Source organism: Triturus cristatus, chromosome 12, assembly GCF_964204655.1.
Source record: "Triturus cristatus chromosome 12, aTriCri1.1, whole genome shotgun sequence".
Lineage (NCBI taxonomy): Eukaryota > Metazoa > Chordata > Amphibia > Caudata > Salamandridae > Triturus > Triturus cristatus.
In genome coordinates, this window is record NC_140595.1 from 139,200,296 (window position 1) to 139,220,658 (window position 20,363).

Consider the following 20,363-nt stretch of genomic DNA (forward strand, 5'->3'; position numbering starts at 1 on the left):
GTTCCTGCTCCTAAAATGAGGCTGTTAAAATATTTGAATTAGTTGTTTTGGGTTATTTTTTGCAGAGGAAGAAGTTAACAACATGAAGTCTGAATTGGACAAGTATGGACTGCAGATGCCGGCATTCAGTAAAATTGGAGGAATTCTTGCCAATGAACTCTCTGTGGATGAAGCTGCAGGCAATGCCACTATTAATATATTTTTGTTGTTGTTTTTTTTTAACATTTGTTTAATTTGACTAAGCTTTTTATTCCTTCCACGAGTTATAAGAACAACAAAGTTTCCTCTGGTCTTTTGGTGCTTCAGGGTGATTTACTGTGTAAGACTTTGCAGATTTCAGATATTCTATCGTCCAAGGCGAGCATCATGTAGAGTAGAGAAGACGCTTACAGTGACCTTTCTTAAATCGTAGATCTTGCAGACCTCACTATCTTACTGAAAGCTGAAAACGTAGATCAATGCTTTAAGTCTATAGTCCGCAAGATCATTAAGATGTCGTGGCTGAGACGTTGCTTTCATAAGACGTTATTGAAAAGAAATATGAAATGTTATTATGTAGAAGGAGGACTCTGAAAGTAGCGCTCTTCACCTAGTGAAAGTGGCAATTGATGGGGCTTAGATATCTCGCAGAGCCTTCAGTCAGATCTGAACAATGTACCCGAAATCTTACCTCCTAGGACTCGGCACAATTCTATTGAATGTAAAACGTTGGGGGTGGGGCATGCTGTTGAAGGTTCCAGAGAGTGATTGGGGAGACATTACTTACTTTAGACTGGTAATGGCTCTTTTGCTTCATTCTTTACTCGGCTGGGGGAAGTTGGTAGGTTTGATTTATAAAAAAAAAAAAATCAAATCAACTCCATATTGATGCTTTAGATGTTGGATAAGAAATAACCATGCCACAGTCTGCGAAAATACAGACTCTTTTTAGCCCACTGAATTCCACCATGACCGTGTTGATACATCCCATACCGATCATTCGATGTCTGTTAACCCTACCATTGTAAACTGGGAAGATGGAAAGTTAAGTGCTCCTTAGAAAAGAAAGAAGAAAATCGCCATTATTTACCGCTTTGCACATTGTATTGGTGCATTCAGGTACATCTTTCTCTTGCATAAACACATTCTTCTGTGCTTTTCTTCTCATGTGACATTTACTTTCCTGTTATTTCTTTCAGTTCATGCTGCTGTCATTGCTATCAACGAAGCAGTTGAGAGGGGGATTGTGCATGAAACCATGGCATCACTGCGGAATCCCAATGCTCTGCTGGTCCATTTGAAGGATGCCCTGGCAGCTGTTTATCAGGAAATGCTCTACCAGGCCAAGGCAGAAAAAGCGGCCAATGCCCGGAACAGAGTAAGACATTCCTTACACCCAACTGCGATTGCATTCAACCTGCTTAGCGTGGAGCTACTCCTTCCCTGTTGCGTTTCTTTTGTTGTAAAATGTTTCTTCTATCTGTAAGCAGCTGCTGTAGACAAGGCGTTGTGGTTGGCAAGAATAACTCTGATTTCCAGCATATTAATATTTGTTTTGAAATTTATTTTTTTGGGTAAGCCCTTAATCTGTTGGCCTGCTCAACGGTCGTACACATTTTGTTTCCATCCACCATGTCATGCAGAACGTGTCAGTAGGTTGGCCCACTTCAGCCACAGGCCCTTTTGAACTCTGCGTGGCAGTATTTTGCCTTATCACGTGTGACTACCCGCTATATAGAGGTACACTACAGTTCAAGGACTGGTGACCCACTTCTTTGCTTTGCCAGTGTTTGTTTTTTTTCCTTTCTTTTTTTTCATTCTTATTTGTTTAAACCGGTTTGGGCTTTCAACAGTTCAAAGCCAATCATTTCTCTTTTGTATAGTGGTGTGAGAAGTTGGCCTGGTATACGATGTTCGCTAGTTAAAGTGACCACCTTGTACCATGCCAAGCAACCCTTATGGTGTGGTTGTAAGTCAACCTTTTCGGACTAGCTGCCCTAGTGGTAGCGTAGGCTAAGCAGTCTATGAGGCTAAACTCGTTAAAGCGTGTTAAGCAAGCTGTTTTACCATATGTAACCCCCCTTTATACCAATGAAAGGACACCACACAGATGTATATTCAAAATATATATGTATTTATTACTCAAAGTATCCCCTAGACTCTTTATGAGCACAGGAGCACAAATCGTTAAACAAGAAAGTATTACAATATACAGAAGTTGCACTTTATATGGATAGGCCCTGGTGGCCGATCAAACCATATACTAAAATAGTGGTATAAGTACCACGAACAGGAAAGGGAAAAGGCCTTGGGCCTCTAGAATCGCTGGGCCTACAAGGAGCTAACTTCAGTTAGTGACCAGGAGGTCCACGGGTCGCGTGTGCAGTGAGGAAAGTTACACGCGGGCTCCCATAGGTTTTCAATGGGTGCGTAAAAGTTCAAAAGTTACTGCTAGAAGGGTCTTCTGGATGGACTACGAACTTAAGACTTAAAACACAGACACTAGAGATGTTTCTCTACACTTGTGCACCGGAGTGCCAGCTTTACCTCACCCACAGGAAGCGGGTGCATAGGTCTCGAAGTGCGTCGGGTTTCGTCTATCTGTTCAATGGAGCCTGATGACAGAGATGCTGCAGGCGGTCGGTCCAGAAGAGATGCGGTGGATCCAAGGGTGAATCGGAGTTGTAGAAGACCTGTAAGCAGAGGGGACAGTGTTCAGTCACTAGCCAGTGACCGGCGTGGCACCAGGTAGGTACCAGGCGATGTCGGGTGCAAACAGGGGATGAGGTGTAGCTTGTCTCCGCAGCCACGTGGTCCCTGAAGGTCGACGACGTCCAGGAGTCGGTTCACGAGCTGTCCCACGCAGGCTCTCGCTGTCGGCGGTGTCGGTGACTCGAATAAAGCAAACCAGCCTTGACAAAAGCAGGAGTCGTGAAAAATGAAGAAAGCTGATGGTTCTGACCAGCAAGGTCAGAGGGGCTGCTCCTTTGGAGGGCAGCAGGGGCCAGTCTGGAGCAACCAGACCAGTGTCGTAGTTTTCAAAGTTCGTCGCCAAAATGGCCACTAGCCAACGGGCCAGGGACCGGGCAGGCGCGTCGAGATGCAAAGTGCAGAGGGGCCCCACGCAGATCGTGGAGATGCTGGAGGGCTCACCTTTGGTGCAGATGCCGCTCGGGTGTTGGGCTTCTCAGGACCCAAAGCACAACTTGGAGGGAGCCTCTGTTGTCGTGCTTGCAGCTTGTCGTGGGTCTTTCAAGATGGCTGGCTCCACGTGTCTCGGTGCCTCCACGGGTTCCTTCCTTGCAGGGACTGTGGATCGGGCTGTGAGAGGTCTGGAGGTCCAGTTCTTGTCGGGCTCTGGGCTCGGGCTCCGGCAGGAGGCGGCGGCAAAGCAGACGTCGAGTAGCTGGTTGGTGCTTGCGTTAGCAAGATGGTCACTCCCTGACCATAGAGGAGATTTCCTTCTGTCCTCTGTGCAGCAGAGCGTCGAAGTTCCCGTCTTCTTCTTTGTAGTAAGTTGATTCCAGGATGTCTGAAGTCTTAGGACACAGCTCCTACCTTTAAGCGGATTCTAGGGGCCGGACTACCTGCTAGGTCCCTCCCTAAGGGTGGGACCAGGAAGGGGGGTGGTTACACCCCCAATCCTTTGTCCAGCTCGCCCCAGGTCCGGGGCTGGTGTGCCCCAGGACCAGTTTGAACTGGCATATGCACCGAGGCTCCTTGTGAGCCTCAGACATGTCTGATTCCATTCAAGCCCTACCTGACCAATACACAAAATCCTGTCTGGGGTGGTGCTCGCACCTCCCCTGGCAGGAAACCCTTTGTCCACGTCTCCCAAGCTGGAAGGACTCCCAGCAGCAGGAGGGCAGACTTGTGTCTGTGGTGGCAGCGTCCATTTTGTGGAGCTGAGGCAATGTCTGATTTTACCCGGGTTTCAGGTACTGTACACGTCGTGTCCCTCTAGAAGGGTGGAATGCTAACCCCGTCGTCAGAATTGGCGAGGGGTTAGTATTCCAATTCGTATGACACCTTACACGACATGTTTTGATAAAGCCAAACCAAAGATAGCATTTAACCGCGAGGTTCATAATGCACTTAAGAGTATATGGTATGACGATATCTGGAAACGGTAGAAGGAAGTTTTTCCGACCACTGCAGACAGGTTCAGCTCATGCCAGAGCACCATCTCACTTGGAACCAAGCACTCTGCCTTCAGGATTGTCAAGGCCTGCCATAGGAATGACTTACAGGTTAACGTGTCCCATTTAAGGTTAGGTATAGGTATACTACACCTAAGTAAGAGGTGGTTACACCAACTTACCCCAGCTGAGTGATCAGCCAGTTGTGTCAAATTGCTAGGCCAGGCCAGGGGTGGCATAATACATGCTTCAGCCCCTGGTAGGCCTTAGATACACCAATGCCCTGGGTACCTAGTGTACACTGGTACAGGGGCTCACAGGGTGATCCAATTCCAATTGGTTATGCACCTATAGTGCATAGTGTCCATTTAGTAGAGAGAACAGCAGGCTGGGGGTCTGATTAGCAGGCCCACAGCCTCAGTATGTCAAAAACCAGTGAAGCAAAAAGCAAAAATTTGGGGTGACCATAGGATAGCAGACCCTACTCTCCTACACGTGGGAATCATATTTTCGTGTTTTGTGCATTAAAGCTAGTGTACATCTGCCTACAAGGTAAGCACCTGTACAGTTCATTAGAAATAGGGAATGGTTAATTATGGCTTTTAATTTAAATGTTTTTTTTCCACGCATGTGATTGTCTCAAGTTGCATCCTTTTTAGGTGACATAAAGTTACAATAAAATATATTTTAAAAAACTTCTGAAGCAGCTTGCCAAGACTTATTGGCTTTGTCCATTTCCACTTTCAGCACTATATTGCTCTGTACAGCCATCGTAATATGGTTAGTTTGTTGCAGTCCTATTTTAATTTCTAGTGTTTTTTTATATGATCCCTTTTATTGATGTAAATTGAATTACAAAACCTTTGACATAAGGCATGCGACAATGAGTGATGCAGTGTTGCAATCTCATTATATAATCAATTATTTATAGCTCTAGTCATCCTGTCCTGTTTTAGGCTGATGCATGTGGAAGTAGTCCCACCAGGACTCCCTATTTTTTATATTTCTTTGTAGCACCTCTTGCTTGGTAAATCATTTCATCTGCCTTCGAGCAATAGTTAATTTCCCATAATCATTCCACTAAGGTTGAGGGGTCATCACTTGTGGCGTGCGATATCCCTTCTGGCATCAGAAGGACCACTGCTATCTGGATGCTGGCACCTCTGCAACCGTCCCAGTTCTCCATTATGGCATTGATTGCCATTTTGGGTGCAGCAAACCACCCTCCTCAGCGCAAAGTATTTTCTTTTTCTAGTACTGGGTAATAATTGGGCATTTTCATATTGTGTGAAGGAGAGTGCCAATGTTTTTGTAACACCAGCCGTTAGAATGTTGTGCCCTATCTTTGGTGCCCACAGTCCTTTCGGATCAAAATAGATCCTCTAAGAAGATTTGACTTGGATCCATTTGAGGCGTGAGGGAATGCCCAGCAGGCACACAACCACCTTTGCCTTATTCTATTTATTATCCTGCATCTCCCTAAATTCTCAATCCCACTTGTTTTGTAGGTCTTTTAATCGATTAGGAGTATTGATTAGTAGTGATCTGTACACACTAGAAATACACTTCTTTCCCAGATGCTCCATTGCCAGCTTTGGCTCTAAGGCTTTGAACTCTAGCATTTGCATTTTTTTTCTTCTGTGGGGCTCGAGCATACCGCAGCGGCAAGTATCTGTAGATTTATGCATTGAAATCTCTGTGGTCAGTTGATCAAATGATTGGATATGGTCAGTGGCCCAGATGTCTCCCAATTTTGAAATAAATGTGAAAACCAAGGGATATAATGCCTTGCGTTTAGAGACATGTGAAAGCAATGTGCCTGCCACAAGGGATTGCCGTTTGTTGTTGCTTGCCATTCAGTGTGTCTTATGGCCTTGTGTCTGCATAAAGTAGGTATCTTGGTGATGGGAGATAATGCATGTGAAAGCGGTGTGCCGTACAGTGTGGACTGGAGGCTTGGCCTTCACAAGAGTTTTCTCTTGACTATAATTGCCAACCAGTCATTAATTGGGATGAATTGCTAAACCAGGTAGTATTGACAGACATTCGCAACTCCCAGTCCACCATCGTATTGTTTCCTGCACACTTTTTGTGAAGAAGACTTTTGCGAGGCTACCTGGCCAAAAAATCTACTTATTGAGGTTTGTGGGTCCGTACATATTTTAGGTGCTGTGGAGTACGAGTCCGCTTTGGAGTGTAGACATAAGAACGTAAGCGGTGAGATCATTTTAAAAACTATCTCTCTTCCCCATTATGGAAAGTAGTATGTTCATCACCCCTCTAGATCATGCTGAGTGTGCTGCAATAGCGGAGTGATATTTAGTCCCAGCTCTGGCGATGGTCTCTTGTCACTTGCATTCCCAAATATTTAAATGTTTGCCTGCAGTATTGAGCTGAGCTTGTACTGAGGCTATCTGCTGGTTTTCCCTTTGTCAGACATGGATACATGTTCCCTAGTTTATTTAGACTTGATTGATCTCCAAAGTTCTGAAAAATTGTAATTAATTATGGAACGGTGGTGCTTTGCTGTTGAATGAAAAGTAGCCTATCAACAGCGTACAGGGAGCTTTCGTTTTTAAGTTCACTGATCCACTGAAGGCTGTTAATAATCAGGCATCCCACTGCATCCTTTCTGCAAGGGGTTCAAAATGAAGGATTAACAGTCGGGGTGCGTTGGGGTAGAGACCGCTATGCCAGCTGCTGTGTTGCACAGGAGGAGGAGGAGCGAGATCCTTTTACCTGACTGTTAAACAGGCAGGCTACTGTATCAAATACTTTTTTACTATCGACTGCCATCAGAGCAGTTGTGCCCCGGCATGTGCCAGCATGAAATGCAGATGCAGCATACAAGGAACCATGCTTCGTCCCTGCATAAAAAGGTTTTGTTTAAGCCAACACCTGCTCTAACCTGTATACTATTTGTGTATTATAACTGGTGGCAATACATTTATCCCGAGCTATAAAAGCACCAGGATTGTCAAAACCTAAGGTACTATTAGAAAGCTATTAATGCTTATCAACAACCCTTTGTGTGCTGGTGTATCATCCTGCTCTAAAGGGTTGGCTTTGGATCCTGATCCTGATCAGAGGCAGATCAGGATGTGATCCTGCCTTTATTCCTCCCCATTGCCTTTTGATTTTTCAGAGTTGTAGGAGTGGTCTCTTTATCAAGGTGATGCTGATTTTGCCTCGGGAACTTGCTCTCCCTCTGCAAATGAGTCGCACTTTGAGATGGCAAGTTCTCCACATTGGCAAGCTCTTGGCAAGAGTATGGTGGGTGTTAATTGGGCAGCTCTTCAATCCATGTCTATTCCAGAGATTTATTTAGAAAGAATTTTTTTATTTTGAGACTGGAAGCATTCATTTATATTCCAGGTACTTTGCTCTGAATTTCGCTATAATCTTCCTGTAAAAGAATGTCTTCAGTTGTTTGATTTTTCTTGTATCGTCTAGAAAGATCATCACTTGGGCCACTTCGTAATATAGCTCTCAACTGGACGTAGCAACCTTCAGAATGGTGTCTGCCTATACTTTACCTCAGCAGATCATCCATGGTTTTAGACCCTTGGTTTTCTTGCCGAACTGCAGATATTTAGTTTTCCTTACCTATTGGAATGCTGTAGACTCCGAGTTCCTGGCCTACTTCAACTCTCCTAACCCTACTTGATTTTCCTGCATACTATAACCAAGATGTTCAGACATTTCTTGGTTTAGGTGACTACTGGAACACTAGTACCTCTAGGTCTGGCTCTGTTGTCTAAAGTTAGGTCACTCATACTACCCGTGCCACCATTGCTGGACAGATCTTGGTGTATTCTCATTGTATATGAACCAAAATGATTGTTGTGATGAAGACTTCATTCCCTTTTATCTTTTCCAAATTTTTAGGGGCTTCGAGGTACAATAGAAAATGGAGATATTTATGACACGTGTTTGACTCAAGCAGAAATTCAAGGAAATCTCAACAAAGTCAACCGTAAGCTTGATTGAGTGTATTTGTTTTAAAAAAAACTTTTTTATGTTTCCACTTCATCATCGTCCGCTTGTAATCCATAAATTCTTTAGCAAGATGATTGTTTTGGTTGGGTTACCTACAAAAAACGAGTACCCATGAACATTCTTTTAAAGGCGGAGTTAACTTATTGCTTTATTCTACTTACTAAAAAAGACCTCTGTTACCTGAGATTTAGAAGAGGGAGGCTCCGGAAGATTACCTCTGCCATGTTTAGTAGGTGTAGTGGGCTGCCCTAGTGGTGTTGTAATGGAGATGTAATTGGGGTGGAGCATCAGCCTTGGAAAGTATTTTAGCCCACAAATGTTCAGTGCCCTCAAATAGTTGTTTTTAATTATGATTGATTATGGTTAAGTGAATGCACCCTTGCTAGATCTTGAAGAATACTTTTTCCTGATTTTGAGGTTTTTCAAATGGTACAGATTTAAATAGTTCATACTTATGTTATAGCACAATAGCATAATGTTCTACTCTGCACATAGCTAAAAATCACTTTGTTCAAAATCCTGCACTGGGTATAGGATATTTAAAGTATTTTGGACTTCAAATGCTTTTTCTCCTGGAAGTTTTTACAATGGACTAACACCTACATTGTTCAATATTTTACTGTATATGAGACTGGTCCGTTTTAAGAGCTGCGCTTATTTTTATTCTAGTGCATGGGGCACTTGAGTATGTGGATGAAGCGCTGGAGAGGACCGATCCCCTTGCCTTGTATACAGCCTTGCAGGACCCTGTCCTTGCGCTGCGCAGAGTGAACCGGGAAAATTCAGAATGGTATCTGGAGCAGCTTACTATTGACAGAGAGCAGAAAGCATTGGTAAGCTATGGACATAGTGCTGCTTTTTAGCTGGCATTTGGCCGGCACTGTGTAGAATACATTTAAACAATAAATGTATGGCAGGGTGTTTTGTTCTGCTATTAGTTAATATGCTAAACACTTACTTTTGTTTAAAAATAAATAAATACGTTATGAATGAGCTTAAGTCATACGCTACTTAATTTATTCTTACAATACAGCATCCAAACTATAACTTTTGGTGTGACTCTTTCCACTGGCAGCTCCCTCGCAACAAAGATTATCTTGGAATAAACGTCCCCTCCCAGTAAGAGTGTAGATATCTGTACATTCAAGTTCTTTCTCCTAGTGGGCTGAACTATTATTAACCTGTTTTGCAGGGCTGTTCATTTTGTGAACTGTTGTTGTGAAAACACTTTGCATCTTCCTTCTGTATTACCACAATTATTCTTGTACAAGAAACTAGAATGTCCGGTTGCTAATCCCTCATGGTTGTAACAAAGTTCAAGGGATGCTGAAGTCCACCAAGTACTGACAAAGAGCAAACACTACTGTTGAGAACAAAATGGTGATCTATTCTGTTTAGAATAGACGTTGAAGCTTTGAATGCTCTAGCTCGCTCATTCAAAATATCTAATGCTTGGTGATCTGGTGACAAGTTGCCCGCTTGTTTGTCAGTATATTTTTGTCCTTACATTACAGGAACTGGGCTGTGTGGATCTGCTGGACAAGGAGGAGATCCAGGCAGGGCTTGATGCAGCCAACCTGAATGCAAACCAAGAATACGCTAGTAAGCAACGTGTCTTGTTCCGCTGAGATTTCTTTCTAGGTATCCAAGATATATAGCAAAATGTTCTTTTACAAGCTGTCTCTTGAAGGTTGACAGGAATAAAATAGAACACGGATCATGCAATGGTGCTGAGCTCCTTTTGGGGCTCTACAGGAATAAGTAAGCAACCTTTTAGAATGCCTTACTCCCATAGTTAAATTTATACAGATGATCCATTTTGTGTGTTTAAAGTACAAAAATATAACTCTTTGCTTGCCTTTTTTTCCTTTCATGTTAGATGTTGGGTAGTGGTGATCAGCATCTAGAAGCTTTCTTTGATTCTCTCTCCTTATCTTACAGCGAACCGAGCAGTTGCCTGCGTAAACGCTGCTATCCGAAAGGGGGTTGCTGCCGAAACTGTGAAGGAGCTTGGGAATCCGGATGCTCAGCTGCCTGAAGTGTACACATTTGCAGCAGAACTTTATCAGAAGGAGCTGTCTGTTCTGCAGAGGCAGAAACCGCAGGTCACTAATAGTGTCACTTTCTTTATAGGTATTAAATCGGGTTGCTGAATCTCAAAGTTTATGGGTACCCCTGTGACAATCCACCATTAGACCCTATATGTCCTAAATTGATGCCACCAGAGGATTGCTGAAGGTGTAGCCAATAATCCACAATTGTGAAGTTGCTATTAATTCTCATCATTTCTACCACAGGTGTTTTGAAACCTTTCAATGGGTGTTTTAAAGAGATTGCAAATATCAGACATGTATCTACTTCTTCCATTTAAACTAATGCATGGTTTCCAGTGCACATAATATTTCTAATATTATAATACACCAAATACATATGTGTTCCGTGGGACTTGGTGCCCTGAAGGAACCATTTTCTCTTAACCTGGTGCCCCTTTCCAACGTATTTCTCTTTAAGAGTATTTGAGGTCAAAGGCACCACACATGAGTTGCTTTTTGTTCCATTACTACTTTTTTCCTTTTGGCCTTCTGCTCAGCCACTGTCTACCGCTATTAACTGCAAAAGCATGCTCTGTGCATCCGTCGGCCCAACTACACCACAAGTCTGGGTTGGGCCACCCCCTAAACCTTATTGCCTTTGTGCTTGCAATACCCAGCTTTAAAGGAGGTTGCTGGCATATGGAATGTGCTTTAAGTATGCACAGGAGCAATCCATGGCCTGACAACTTGGGTTTTCTGGTAATGTGACACTCTTCGGCTGCAGGTATTGGTTCCCGTTTTAATGCATTTTAGAAATAAAACTTTTGAAAGGGACAAGGCAAAATTTGTGAGTGGTGGTGTGCGGGGGGAAAAAGCTGTGTAAACTGTGATGTGTCTGGGTTACTGATATCTACAAATTGAATTGTCTCCCCACCCCTACAGAGGTAAAATATTTAAACTCCAAAACATTTGTTTGTGTAAACTGCATGTATTTGAACAAATTGCATCTACTGTGCGATCCTATGCATACTCGCACCTTTATAATTGGAATCTTTAACCTTACTGCAACAGGCCATGTTTAGGCTTGGAGCAATCTACATTATGAAATCCTGTCTGGGGCGTGAAGAAAGTGATGGATTGTTATTTGTGCTCTCTGTCACCCCTTCTGTCTTCTATTAGATGATAAGTTATTAAAGGTACATTTGATGCTTTGTTGATTTGATTAGTCTTTAAAATTAATGAACAATTGAATTGGATTAGTAATTTCTAGGCAACTGTACTTATTTTATATAGTAAGGGTGCTAAAGTGGTGCTTGCTCAGCTCTGAAAGGCCTTATGTTTGCTATCTTCGATCAACCTGCCGTTTATAATACACTTAATATTACCATAGTTTTAAATTATAGGTGGATTTTATGTTGCAAGTAACATGAGTTACCTACCTATCTATCGGCATGATTCTTTTTGTATTTCTCTCCTGATGGTTTTCTGACTCTAAGGCGATCCTCTTGCATTCCCACTTTTCTTTTCCTAAGCATAATCTAATTTATTTTCCACTGAATGCAGCAATGATGTAGGACTTTGTTTTAATTGTCCATGCAGGGGGATTTGTTGCAGGAGGAACTGTTTGTTGCTGTAGAGATGCTCTCTGCTGTCGCTCTGATCAATCGAGCCATAGAATCCAGAGACCTGAACGAATTTTGGGAAAATCTAACTAATGCTGCTACTGGGCTGGCCGATGTAGAAGAAGAGAATATCCAGCGGTGCGTGTGTTGAGAGATCTCATTTTCAATATTTAATGACTTTTGAAAAGTATTATGTAAATAGGTCCTTTAATTGTTGACTATTTTGTTGGTGTGCAAAGCAACAATTGTGGTTGAAACTGGAAAAAAAAATGTTAAGTAATAACACAAGAGCAGTCTCTTTTATAGAAGGCAAGTGTGCATTTCCCATTATACTCCCATGACTGTCCACTACTTGCCTCATGGTACTTGGTACAGGATGGATTTCTAGGTAGTCCACATGGTATATTATGCTATGTGCTCATTTCCTTTTTTATATTGCCTTGTGCATGAGCAGCTTTTGTTCCTGAATTCTGAACTAAGTGGCTGAAGAATGGCAGTTGTTAATGTTTTCTCTGTATGTGTGGCACAGCTGACTCCTGGTTCAAGATTAATTGCTCTCTACGGCAACGATGGACTCCTTCCATGTCTAAAGCAACCTCTGTGTGGCTCGGATTGGATTAAAAAGTACAATTGCTTGAATTAATCTAGAATAGTATAGAGTGACTTGTCTATTACATTTGCAACATTCCTAGTCCAACTACAAGCATAGCTGAGTATGAAAAGAGTCAATTTGAGGAGATCTCTAGGTTGCGTTCAATTGCTCCCTAAAACAACCAATATGGCCTCTTTGCGTAGAATGTCCAAAATCATTACTGTGGCCATGCCTTGAGGCAGTGAAATTCTGCAGAAACTTGAGAATTTTACCAATCCAAAGGTGGCAAGATTCTGTTATCAAAGTGCTTAGAACATGTTATTTACTTAGACGTATCATTCATATCAAATCAATCCATTCAACAGCATTTATATTCTAGCTCACGTCACTTCATGAACATATTCTACATCCTACCGTAAATTAGAAAAATTAGGACAGTAGCCAAAGTTGTTGAAATGCATTTATTCAAACAGATTGAAATTCGAATCCTGTCCCATATAGAGGCCTGTAAGATGTTTGGCATAAATATGGGGGAGAGAGAGAGACAGAAGAGAATGCATCCAAATAATGTCCAGGTGAAGGGTATGTTCTAACGAATAATAAAGTTATTGACCGCTCAAGAGAGTTGTGTGTCGTATGGCGATGGCAATAATGGTGGACTGGGAGTTCAGGCATAGTCCCAAGCCTAAAGTCCTAATAGTCACAGCTAGGTGTTCAACATATGGAAACCAGTTTTGATGCATTCAAGAACATACTTGTATCTAGTCATTTAGGAATGGGCTGCAAATCTGGTGAAATATTTCCTGTGGGTCATTGATTGTAAAGGGTACTTTCACAAGGGGCAGTCTGGGACATCTCCGTCAACCGTTCATTGCTTGCCGTCAAAGTCAAGCTTACCACCAGCAGAAGCACTAATTGCTATTGAGACTGAATTTACTACTGGCAAGAAAAGTGAATGGAACAATTTGCAGCCTTGCTGTGTGTCCCTATCGATGGTAAACAGACAGGAAAATAACTTTGTGCCTTTCATCTTTGCTGTGGGTCTTTCATCGAGCCACTTAACTTTCCATATGACGTCGTGACAGAAGACATCCTGCTCAAAATCTGGGTACCCACATTCTATTCAAACACAGTTTCAGTGTTGGGGCACATTAGCATCCAGTCGTTGATCAAGGGTGGACCATGTCAAGTGTACAAGCGTGTGGATAGGTTTCCTAGAGGAGAGACTAGGTATAAAGCTCTCTTTGGTTTAGAGTATTCGAGATGGCGCCACTTTGTATAGCCTGGAGGCTAAAGCTTTAGCCAATATTTTCATGTCACATTATTCAAGGATTGTTCATAATTACTGCAATAATGTATGGGGTCCATTCAGTCTTTGGAAATGAGAGCTATGATAGTCCTATTGGAGAAATACTAGAGTGTGCCTATCCATTCTGTAACCTTGTTGGTGGCTTAAATCATTAGTGCTAATTGTGAGAGCCAAACTTTATAACATTATTTGGGAAACCATCCTCCCCAGGGGATATACAGGTAGGAAGGTTTATGTTGTTGGTTGTCACTTGCAGCATGATTTTGCCTTCACGGACTGATCTCCCTTCTGGTGAAGAAAAAAAAAAAGGATCTTTAAGAGATTTTAGAACCTCTTCCTCAGCTGTTGATGAATTATCTGAATCAGAACTGTACTGGCCCCATAAAAGGATGCAAATGCTTCAGTTATGTCAATTGGTGGATGAGATGGCAACTATCCTAGGATAGGGCTATCTGTTTTTTCTTGTGACATTGTTGAAAACCCCCATAATTTCCCAGCGTTTTCACCTCCCTTCTAATGGTGCAATTTCAGCTTCCCCCTTTGTGTAAGAGGAGTTCCTTCCACAAAGTAGGGGATTGATGTGCTGTATATTGAGCTGTTAGGCTATGATCAGTGAGGCCAACCTACATTATTAAGATCTGACGTGCATTGAGCTTTGGCGGAGTCCTGCATCATGATTCCATAGAGGAAGATGTGGGAGCAGAGGGTTTTCTTGTTAGTTGGTGTCCTATGTTTGGCTTCTTATTATTCTTGTCTCTGTTCTGTAGACTGTACGATGAACGTATTTTTATGAGACCAGCAAGCCAGCACATCCTCCTGCCTTAATCCCTACAGCTGTTATTCTAATATTCATTCTTCAGCAAGTGGCCTTGTAGATTCGACATAGTAGCAGACACTTGTAGTTAAAATTGCTCTGTCTTCTTCCTCAGTTACTTTGATAAGTTGTGGAAACAGAAGCTTCAACTCCAAAAGTTGGGAGGTGCTTTCTTGAGCTGGAATGACCTACAGGCCTGCGTGAATGATGTCAACGGATCAGTACAAGATGAACATGATAGTAAGTGATGTGGACACTCTGCAACCCAAAGATGTATTGCTTTGTACAGGGGGATAAAAATCATTATGTCTGTATTGTAATTGCATTTATATATCACTTACTACACGGAACGTTAAAACACTTTATTCCGTGCAGCGCCCCACTCTGGAACCCAAGGTTTGTGATTCATCGGTGTGCATTGCTTGATTTTTGGTTACTGGGATTAGTCATGTACTTCGAGGGAGATCATTCCATGCATTTACTCCAGTGCCTTTGTGGGGGATTAAATCCGCAGGATTTAAATGTTCTCTTTAGTGGGGAGGTACGTGAGTTCATGGAGATGGCTGGTGGGATTATTAGAGAGTTAGGAGTGATTACATATTGCTAGGTTGCAGGGTATTACTTTCAAAGGAGGACCGGTATGTTCATTGAGATGAGGTGTGGTTAGTTTTCAAAAATACAATGTTACAGACTAATGCAATCATGCACATGACTGAGAGTAGGCCGCACTCGGAGAGTGGAGGCATGCAGAGGATGGGAAGTAAGGAGAGGGCCATTTAAAGATACCCATTAAGGCATCAATGTTTTTTTTTTTAGATGGATAGGTGAAGGGAATGTAAGCCAAAGGTTGAGGCTGCTGGGCAAAACCTAAATTAAGCAGTAATAACGCAGCTAAATTACTGCCACCCATAAACTGGTGCGAGGCCCGCAATCTACTTAAAATGGTTTAAAGTTGTCCGAAACGAAAATGGTCATGGCATGGTTGCGATGTCTGAAACTCACCGATGCATAAAAGGCATCCAAGGAAAAAACCTCACTTGTTTAATTTGTCTCAACTCCGAACTGAAGTTTGCCATGTTGTCCCTCACATGAAGACCGCACCAAAAAGACTGCTGCTCTGTCTGAATTTGTGTTGCCTCTTGAAACCTATTGTGACTTTTGAGTGCTTATTGTTCTGGTGGGATGGGAGGGGGCAAGCAATATTGAGGGAGGGAGGGTGGAGGAGGTGGGCCGCCCACAAGCCAAGCAACAACCCCAGAGAGTGGTGGTAGGGTGAGACCAGCAACAGATCAGGTGGGGCCATTGGTTGGGGGGGGGGGGAACGCAACAGCAAGGGTGGAGGGAGAAAGTGAGTGCAGGTCAAAAGAAAATAAAGTACCTCCTGAAAGCGGCAAGGAATGAAAGGACATTGGGAAGTAGTAAAATGTAAATCCAGTATTTGTGAAGCATGGATAGTTACCTGGAGGCATCCCGGCGCTGGACGCCGTCTGGAAGATTAAGCAAGCTATTGCCCAGAGTCACATGGTGCTCGGCTGACCTGCTGCCGATCGAACCGTGGGCCCCAGATTTCAGCGTCAGCCACCCTGGACGCGGCGCCACACCTCTAGGGCCACGCTTCAGCATAGAGACAAATGCACGAAGAGGAAGTGAAGTCTGCATTCGCTGACCAAAGAGAAGCAAGGAAATGAGTTGTGAGGAACGTAACCAGTCGTAAGGTATGGGGGGCACTAGACCCCTATAAGTAATTAAAATGTCTCCCAAACGTCAGCGCCTACATGGTCTCAAGCAAGACCTAAAGTAAATGGTGTGGGTGTGGAGAGAATGGATAAAACAGTCAAAGGGGTGAAAGTCACCCCCAAACATACTAAAGGGCATAAAACAACAGATCTGAAAGAGAAACGTTAGTGATAGATTCCTTACCTTAGAATATCCCCAGGCTTCAGACTGGATCCGAAAAGTTTCGCTTAGCAGTACCCCTGCGCGTCAGTAGGTGGCGTTGTGCGGCTCCGTGTCCGTCACTGGCGTCGTAAGCGCCGAGAACTCCACGGAGAGTACTTGGGCGCCACCCTTGTGCGCTGACATCAGTTCTTTCTTTTTCCGCGCCAGCAAGCGCAGATCCGGATAGAACACATACCTTAGTCACTTTTTGACTACTATTTTGAGACGTTTTGTCTCCTCTTCTTTCTCCTGGTGCACGTAGGGATGACCGGCTTTAAGTCCTGTGGGGCCTGTTGCCGGAATATGTCGGTGGCGGACCTCCACGATGTGTGCCTCTACTGCCTGGAGACTGCTCACGACTCTCGGGACTGCCGGGATTGCCGTGCCTTGGCCCCCCCCAAGGCCTTGCGGGAGCGGCATCGGAAGTTGCTGGAGGTCCGTCACGCCGCCGCTCTGGGTCTAGGACCCGCTCCCGGGACCGTTCGCGGGACCGCAGTTGTCTCTCCTCTGGATCCGGATCCAAGTCTTCACCCTCTGACTCCGTTAAGTGACGCCATAAAAAAAGTCAAAGAAGCATGTTCGCTCTCCGTCCCCCCCCCTCCGGCAATGTGACTCTGAGCAGGATTGGGTGGACGACTTGGAGGAGGCGGGCGGCCTCGATGTTTCGTCGGACCCGGGGTTCGCCTCTCCCCCGCCTACGATTGAGGAAGGTGCCTTCTACATGATGGTCCTCCGTCGGGTGGCTGAGTTCCTTAATCTTGACCTCCCCACTGTGGCCCTCAAGACCAACCTCCTCACCGAGGTGCTCCAGACGGCGTCGACCTCGTTGGAGCCGTTACTTCCCTTCAATGACTCCCTTACCGATGTCCTCTTGGGCACTTGGTCGAGGCCGGCCACGGGGGCCCCGGTGGATAAGAACGTCGCCACGTGCCACCGGCCGGCGCCCGGTGACCCTGCTTTTTTGACGACTCACCCTACACCTGAGAGCCTGGTCATTCAGGCTTCAACGTCACAGTGTGTTTTTCCTACGGCCCTGCCGGATAAGGACTCTAAGCGGTTGCATCAGTTTGGGAAGCGGTTGTTCTCTTCGGCCAGCTTGGGGCTGAGGTCGGGGAACACCGCCTGCCTGATGGGCTGCTACTCCCATGCGGTGTGGGATGCCATTGGTCAGGTGTTGCCTCAGTGTCCTGAGGAGGTGCAGACTGTCCTTTCTCCGGCAATTGCTGAGGGTAAGGATGCGGCTAAGTTCGCCATTCGGTGTGGGTTGGACACCGCTGACTCATTGGGCAGGGCGATTTTCTACAACTGTAGCGTTGCGGCGTCACGCCTGGTTGCGTTCGACTGGGTTCTCGCCTGATGTCCAGAGCGCGCTCATGGACATGCCTTTCGATGGCACCCGCCTGTTTGGCGACAAGGCTGACAGTGCCCTGGAGCGCTTTAATGATTCGTGGGCTACGGCCAAGTCCTTGGGCCTTTCTACCAAGAGCTCGGCCTCTCCGGGTTTTCGTTCCTTTCGAGGGCACGGTAAAGGCAGTCGGGTGCGCCCGTCCCCTAAGCCTGGGCAGACCCAGCGCGATCGGGGTCGCGGTTTCCGCAGGGGCGGGGAAGGGAATCAGGGTGCGCGTCCGTCCACCTCCACCCCCGATGCTTCCGCCTCCAAACCTTCCTAATCTGAGCTTCGGGGAGCACCCAACGCGGTGGGTGGCAGGATCCGCCACCACCTCCCTCACTGGCGCGACATTACATCAGACAGATGGGTGCTGCAGATCATGTGTCACGGGTACTTCCTCCCCTTTCAGTCCTTCCCTCCTGCCATGCCACTTCGGTGCCACCGCATGTCGGGGGATCATTTGACTCTTCTCCGCCAGGAAGTCACGGCCCTCTTGGCCAAGGGGGCCATAGAGTGCATCCCTGGCCCGGAAGTAGGGAGTGGTTTTTATTCCCACTACTTTCTGGTCCCCAAGAAGGACAAAGGGGGTCTACGTCAATCGCTTCCTCCGGAAGGATAAGTTCAAGATGCTGACTCTGGCTCAGGTCTTAGCTGCTCTCGACCCTGGAGATTGGATGGTAGCGTTGGACTTGCAGGACGCATGTTTTCACATTCCCGTCCTGCCCGCCCACCGGCGTTACCTGCGGTTCACAGTAGGCCACGAGCATTTTCAATTTGCCGTGCTCCACTTCGGCCTTACCAGTGCTCCTCGGGTGTGCACGAAAGTTATGGCGGTGGTCGCAGCTCATCTGCGCAGGTCAGGGGCGTCAGTCTTCCCCTACCTCGACGACTGGTTGTTGAAGGCGGGCTCGCTCCAGACAGTCGTCTCCCACCTTCAGACTACGGCCGACCACCTGCATTTGCTGGGGTTCTCCCTCAATGTGCCGAAGTCGCACCGGAGTCCCTCTCAGAAGCTCCCCTTCATTGGAGCGGTTCTGGATTTGACGCTGTTTCGGGTTTATCCTCCCGAACAGCGAGTCCGGAATATTCTGGCTATGATTCCGATCTTTCAGCCTCTGTCCCGGGTTTCAGTCAGGATGACACTCCGGCTTCTGGGCCTGATGGCCTCCTGCATCCTGCTGGTGACACATGCCAGATGGCATATGCTGGCTTTGCAGTGGGACCTGAAGTTCAAGTGGGCGCAACATCGGGGCAACCTGTCTGATCATGTCCAGATATCGGAGGGCACTGCACAGCAGTTGCAGTGGTGGCTCACGAATCTCGATTGGGTCAGTGGCAGATCCCTTTCCCTTCGCCAACAGCCAAGTGGTGCGTCCCTCCTGGGATGGGGAGGCCACTTGGGAGAGGCGGAGATCAAAGGCCTCTGGTCTCCGGCGGAGTCCCGACTCCATATCAACCTTTTGGAGTTTCGGGTGATCCGGCTTGCACTGAAAGCATTCCTTCCCTCTATCTGGGGAGGTGTGGTGCAGGTGTTCACGGACAACACCACCACCATGTGGTATTGCAATAAACAGGGTGGGGTGGGGTCCTGGACCCTATGGGCTCTGCGCCTCTGGACGTGGCAAGAACATAAAGGCATTACCTTGGTGGTTCAACACCTGGCAGATTTTCTGAACGCCAGGGCGGACGAACTCAGCCGCCGGTGCTTGATGGATCACGAATGGCGTCTGAACTCGGACGTGGTGCAAGGTCTCTTTCGGCAGTGGGGAGAGCCTTGGTTAGATCTATTCGCCACCGACGAGAACACGCATTGTCGTCAGTTCTGCGTGTTGAAATTTCCAAGGCGGCTCTCGCTCGGCGACGCTTTTTGTCGCAAGTGGAGTTGCGGTCTGTTGTACGCCTTTCTGCCTATACCACTTCTGCCCAGAGTGCTGAAGAAGATTCGGCGCGACCGGGCCCACGTCATCCTTGTGGCTCCAGATTGAGCGCGAAGATACTGGTATCCTGAGCTACCCAGCATGGCGATCGCTCCCCCGATCCGTCTGCCTCTTCGGGAGGATCTTCTGTCACAGCAGCAGGGGACGGTTCTCCACCCGAACCTGTCCAGCCTCCATCTCCATGCGTGGAGATTGAGCGGCGACAGTTGACAGCTTTCGATCTTACTCCCGAAGTCTGTGGTGTCATTCTGGCAGCCAGGCATCCCTCCACTAAAACGGTATACGCCTGCAGGTGGAAGAAGTTTGTGGCATGGTGCACAGCAAAGGCTCTGGATCCCCTTTCTGTCCCTCTTTCTGAAGTTCTTTTGTTCCTTCTTTCCTTGGCCCAGCAGGGCTCTGCTCTGGGCACTATCAAAGGATATCTTTCGGCCGTTTCCGCCTTTTTGAGGCTTCCAGATCAGCCTTCTCTTTTCAAGTCCCCGGTTGTTAACCGTTTTCTTAAGGGCATTACGCACACGTTTCCTCCCGTGCCGTTCATCATGCCTCCATGGGACTTTAATCTTGTTTTGACCTATCTGATGTGTGCTCTTTTCGAACCCCTTCATACCTGT

At 45.8% G+C, this 20,363-nt stretch overlaps 1 protein-coding gene across 1 annotated transcript in view; it reads left to right on the forward strand.

Moving 5' to 3' along the window:
- The window catches only part of IQGAP3 (IQ motif containing GTPase activating protein 3), a 187,733-nt gene that overhangs the window by 21,086 nt on the left and 146,284 nt on the right, over positions 1-20,363 (forward strand). Inside the window, exons 7-14 of the mRNA XM_085639704.1 lie at positions 66-179; positions 1,179-1,357; positions 8,007-8,094; positions 8,787-8,950; positions 9,632-9,719; positions 10,059-10,222; positions 11,750-11,910; positions 14,603-14,727. Of these exons, the coding sequence (XP_085495830.1) occupies positions 66-179; positions 1,179-1,357; positions 8,007-8,094; positions 8,787-8,950; positions 9,632-9,719; positions 10,059-10,222; positions 11,750-11,910; positions 14,603-14,727 (1,083 nt within the window). The remainder of the gene's footprint in view (positions 1-65; positions 180-1,178; positions 1,358-8,006; positions 8,095-8,786; positions 8,951-9,631; positions 9,720-10,058; positions 10,223-11,749; positions 11,911-14,602; positions 14,728-20,363) is intronic.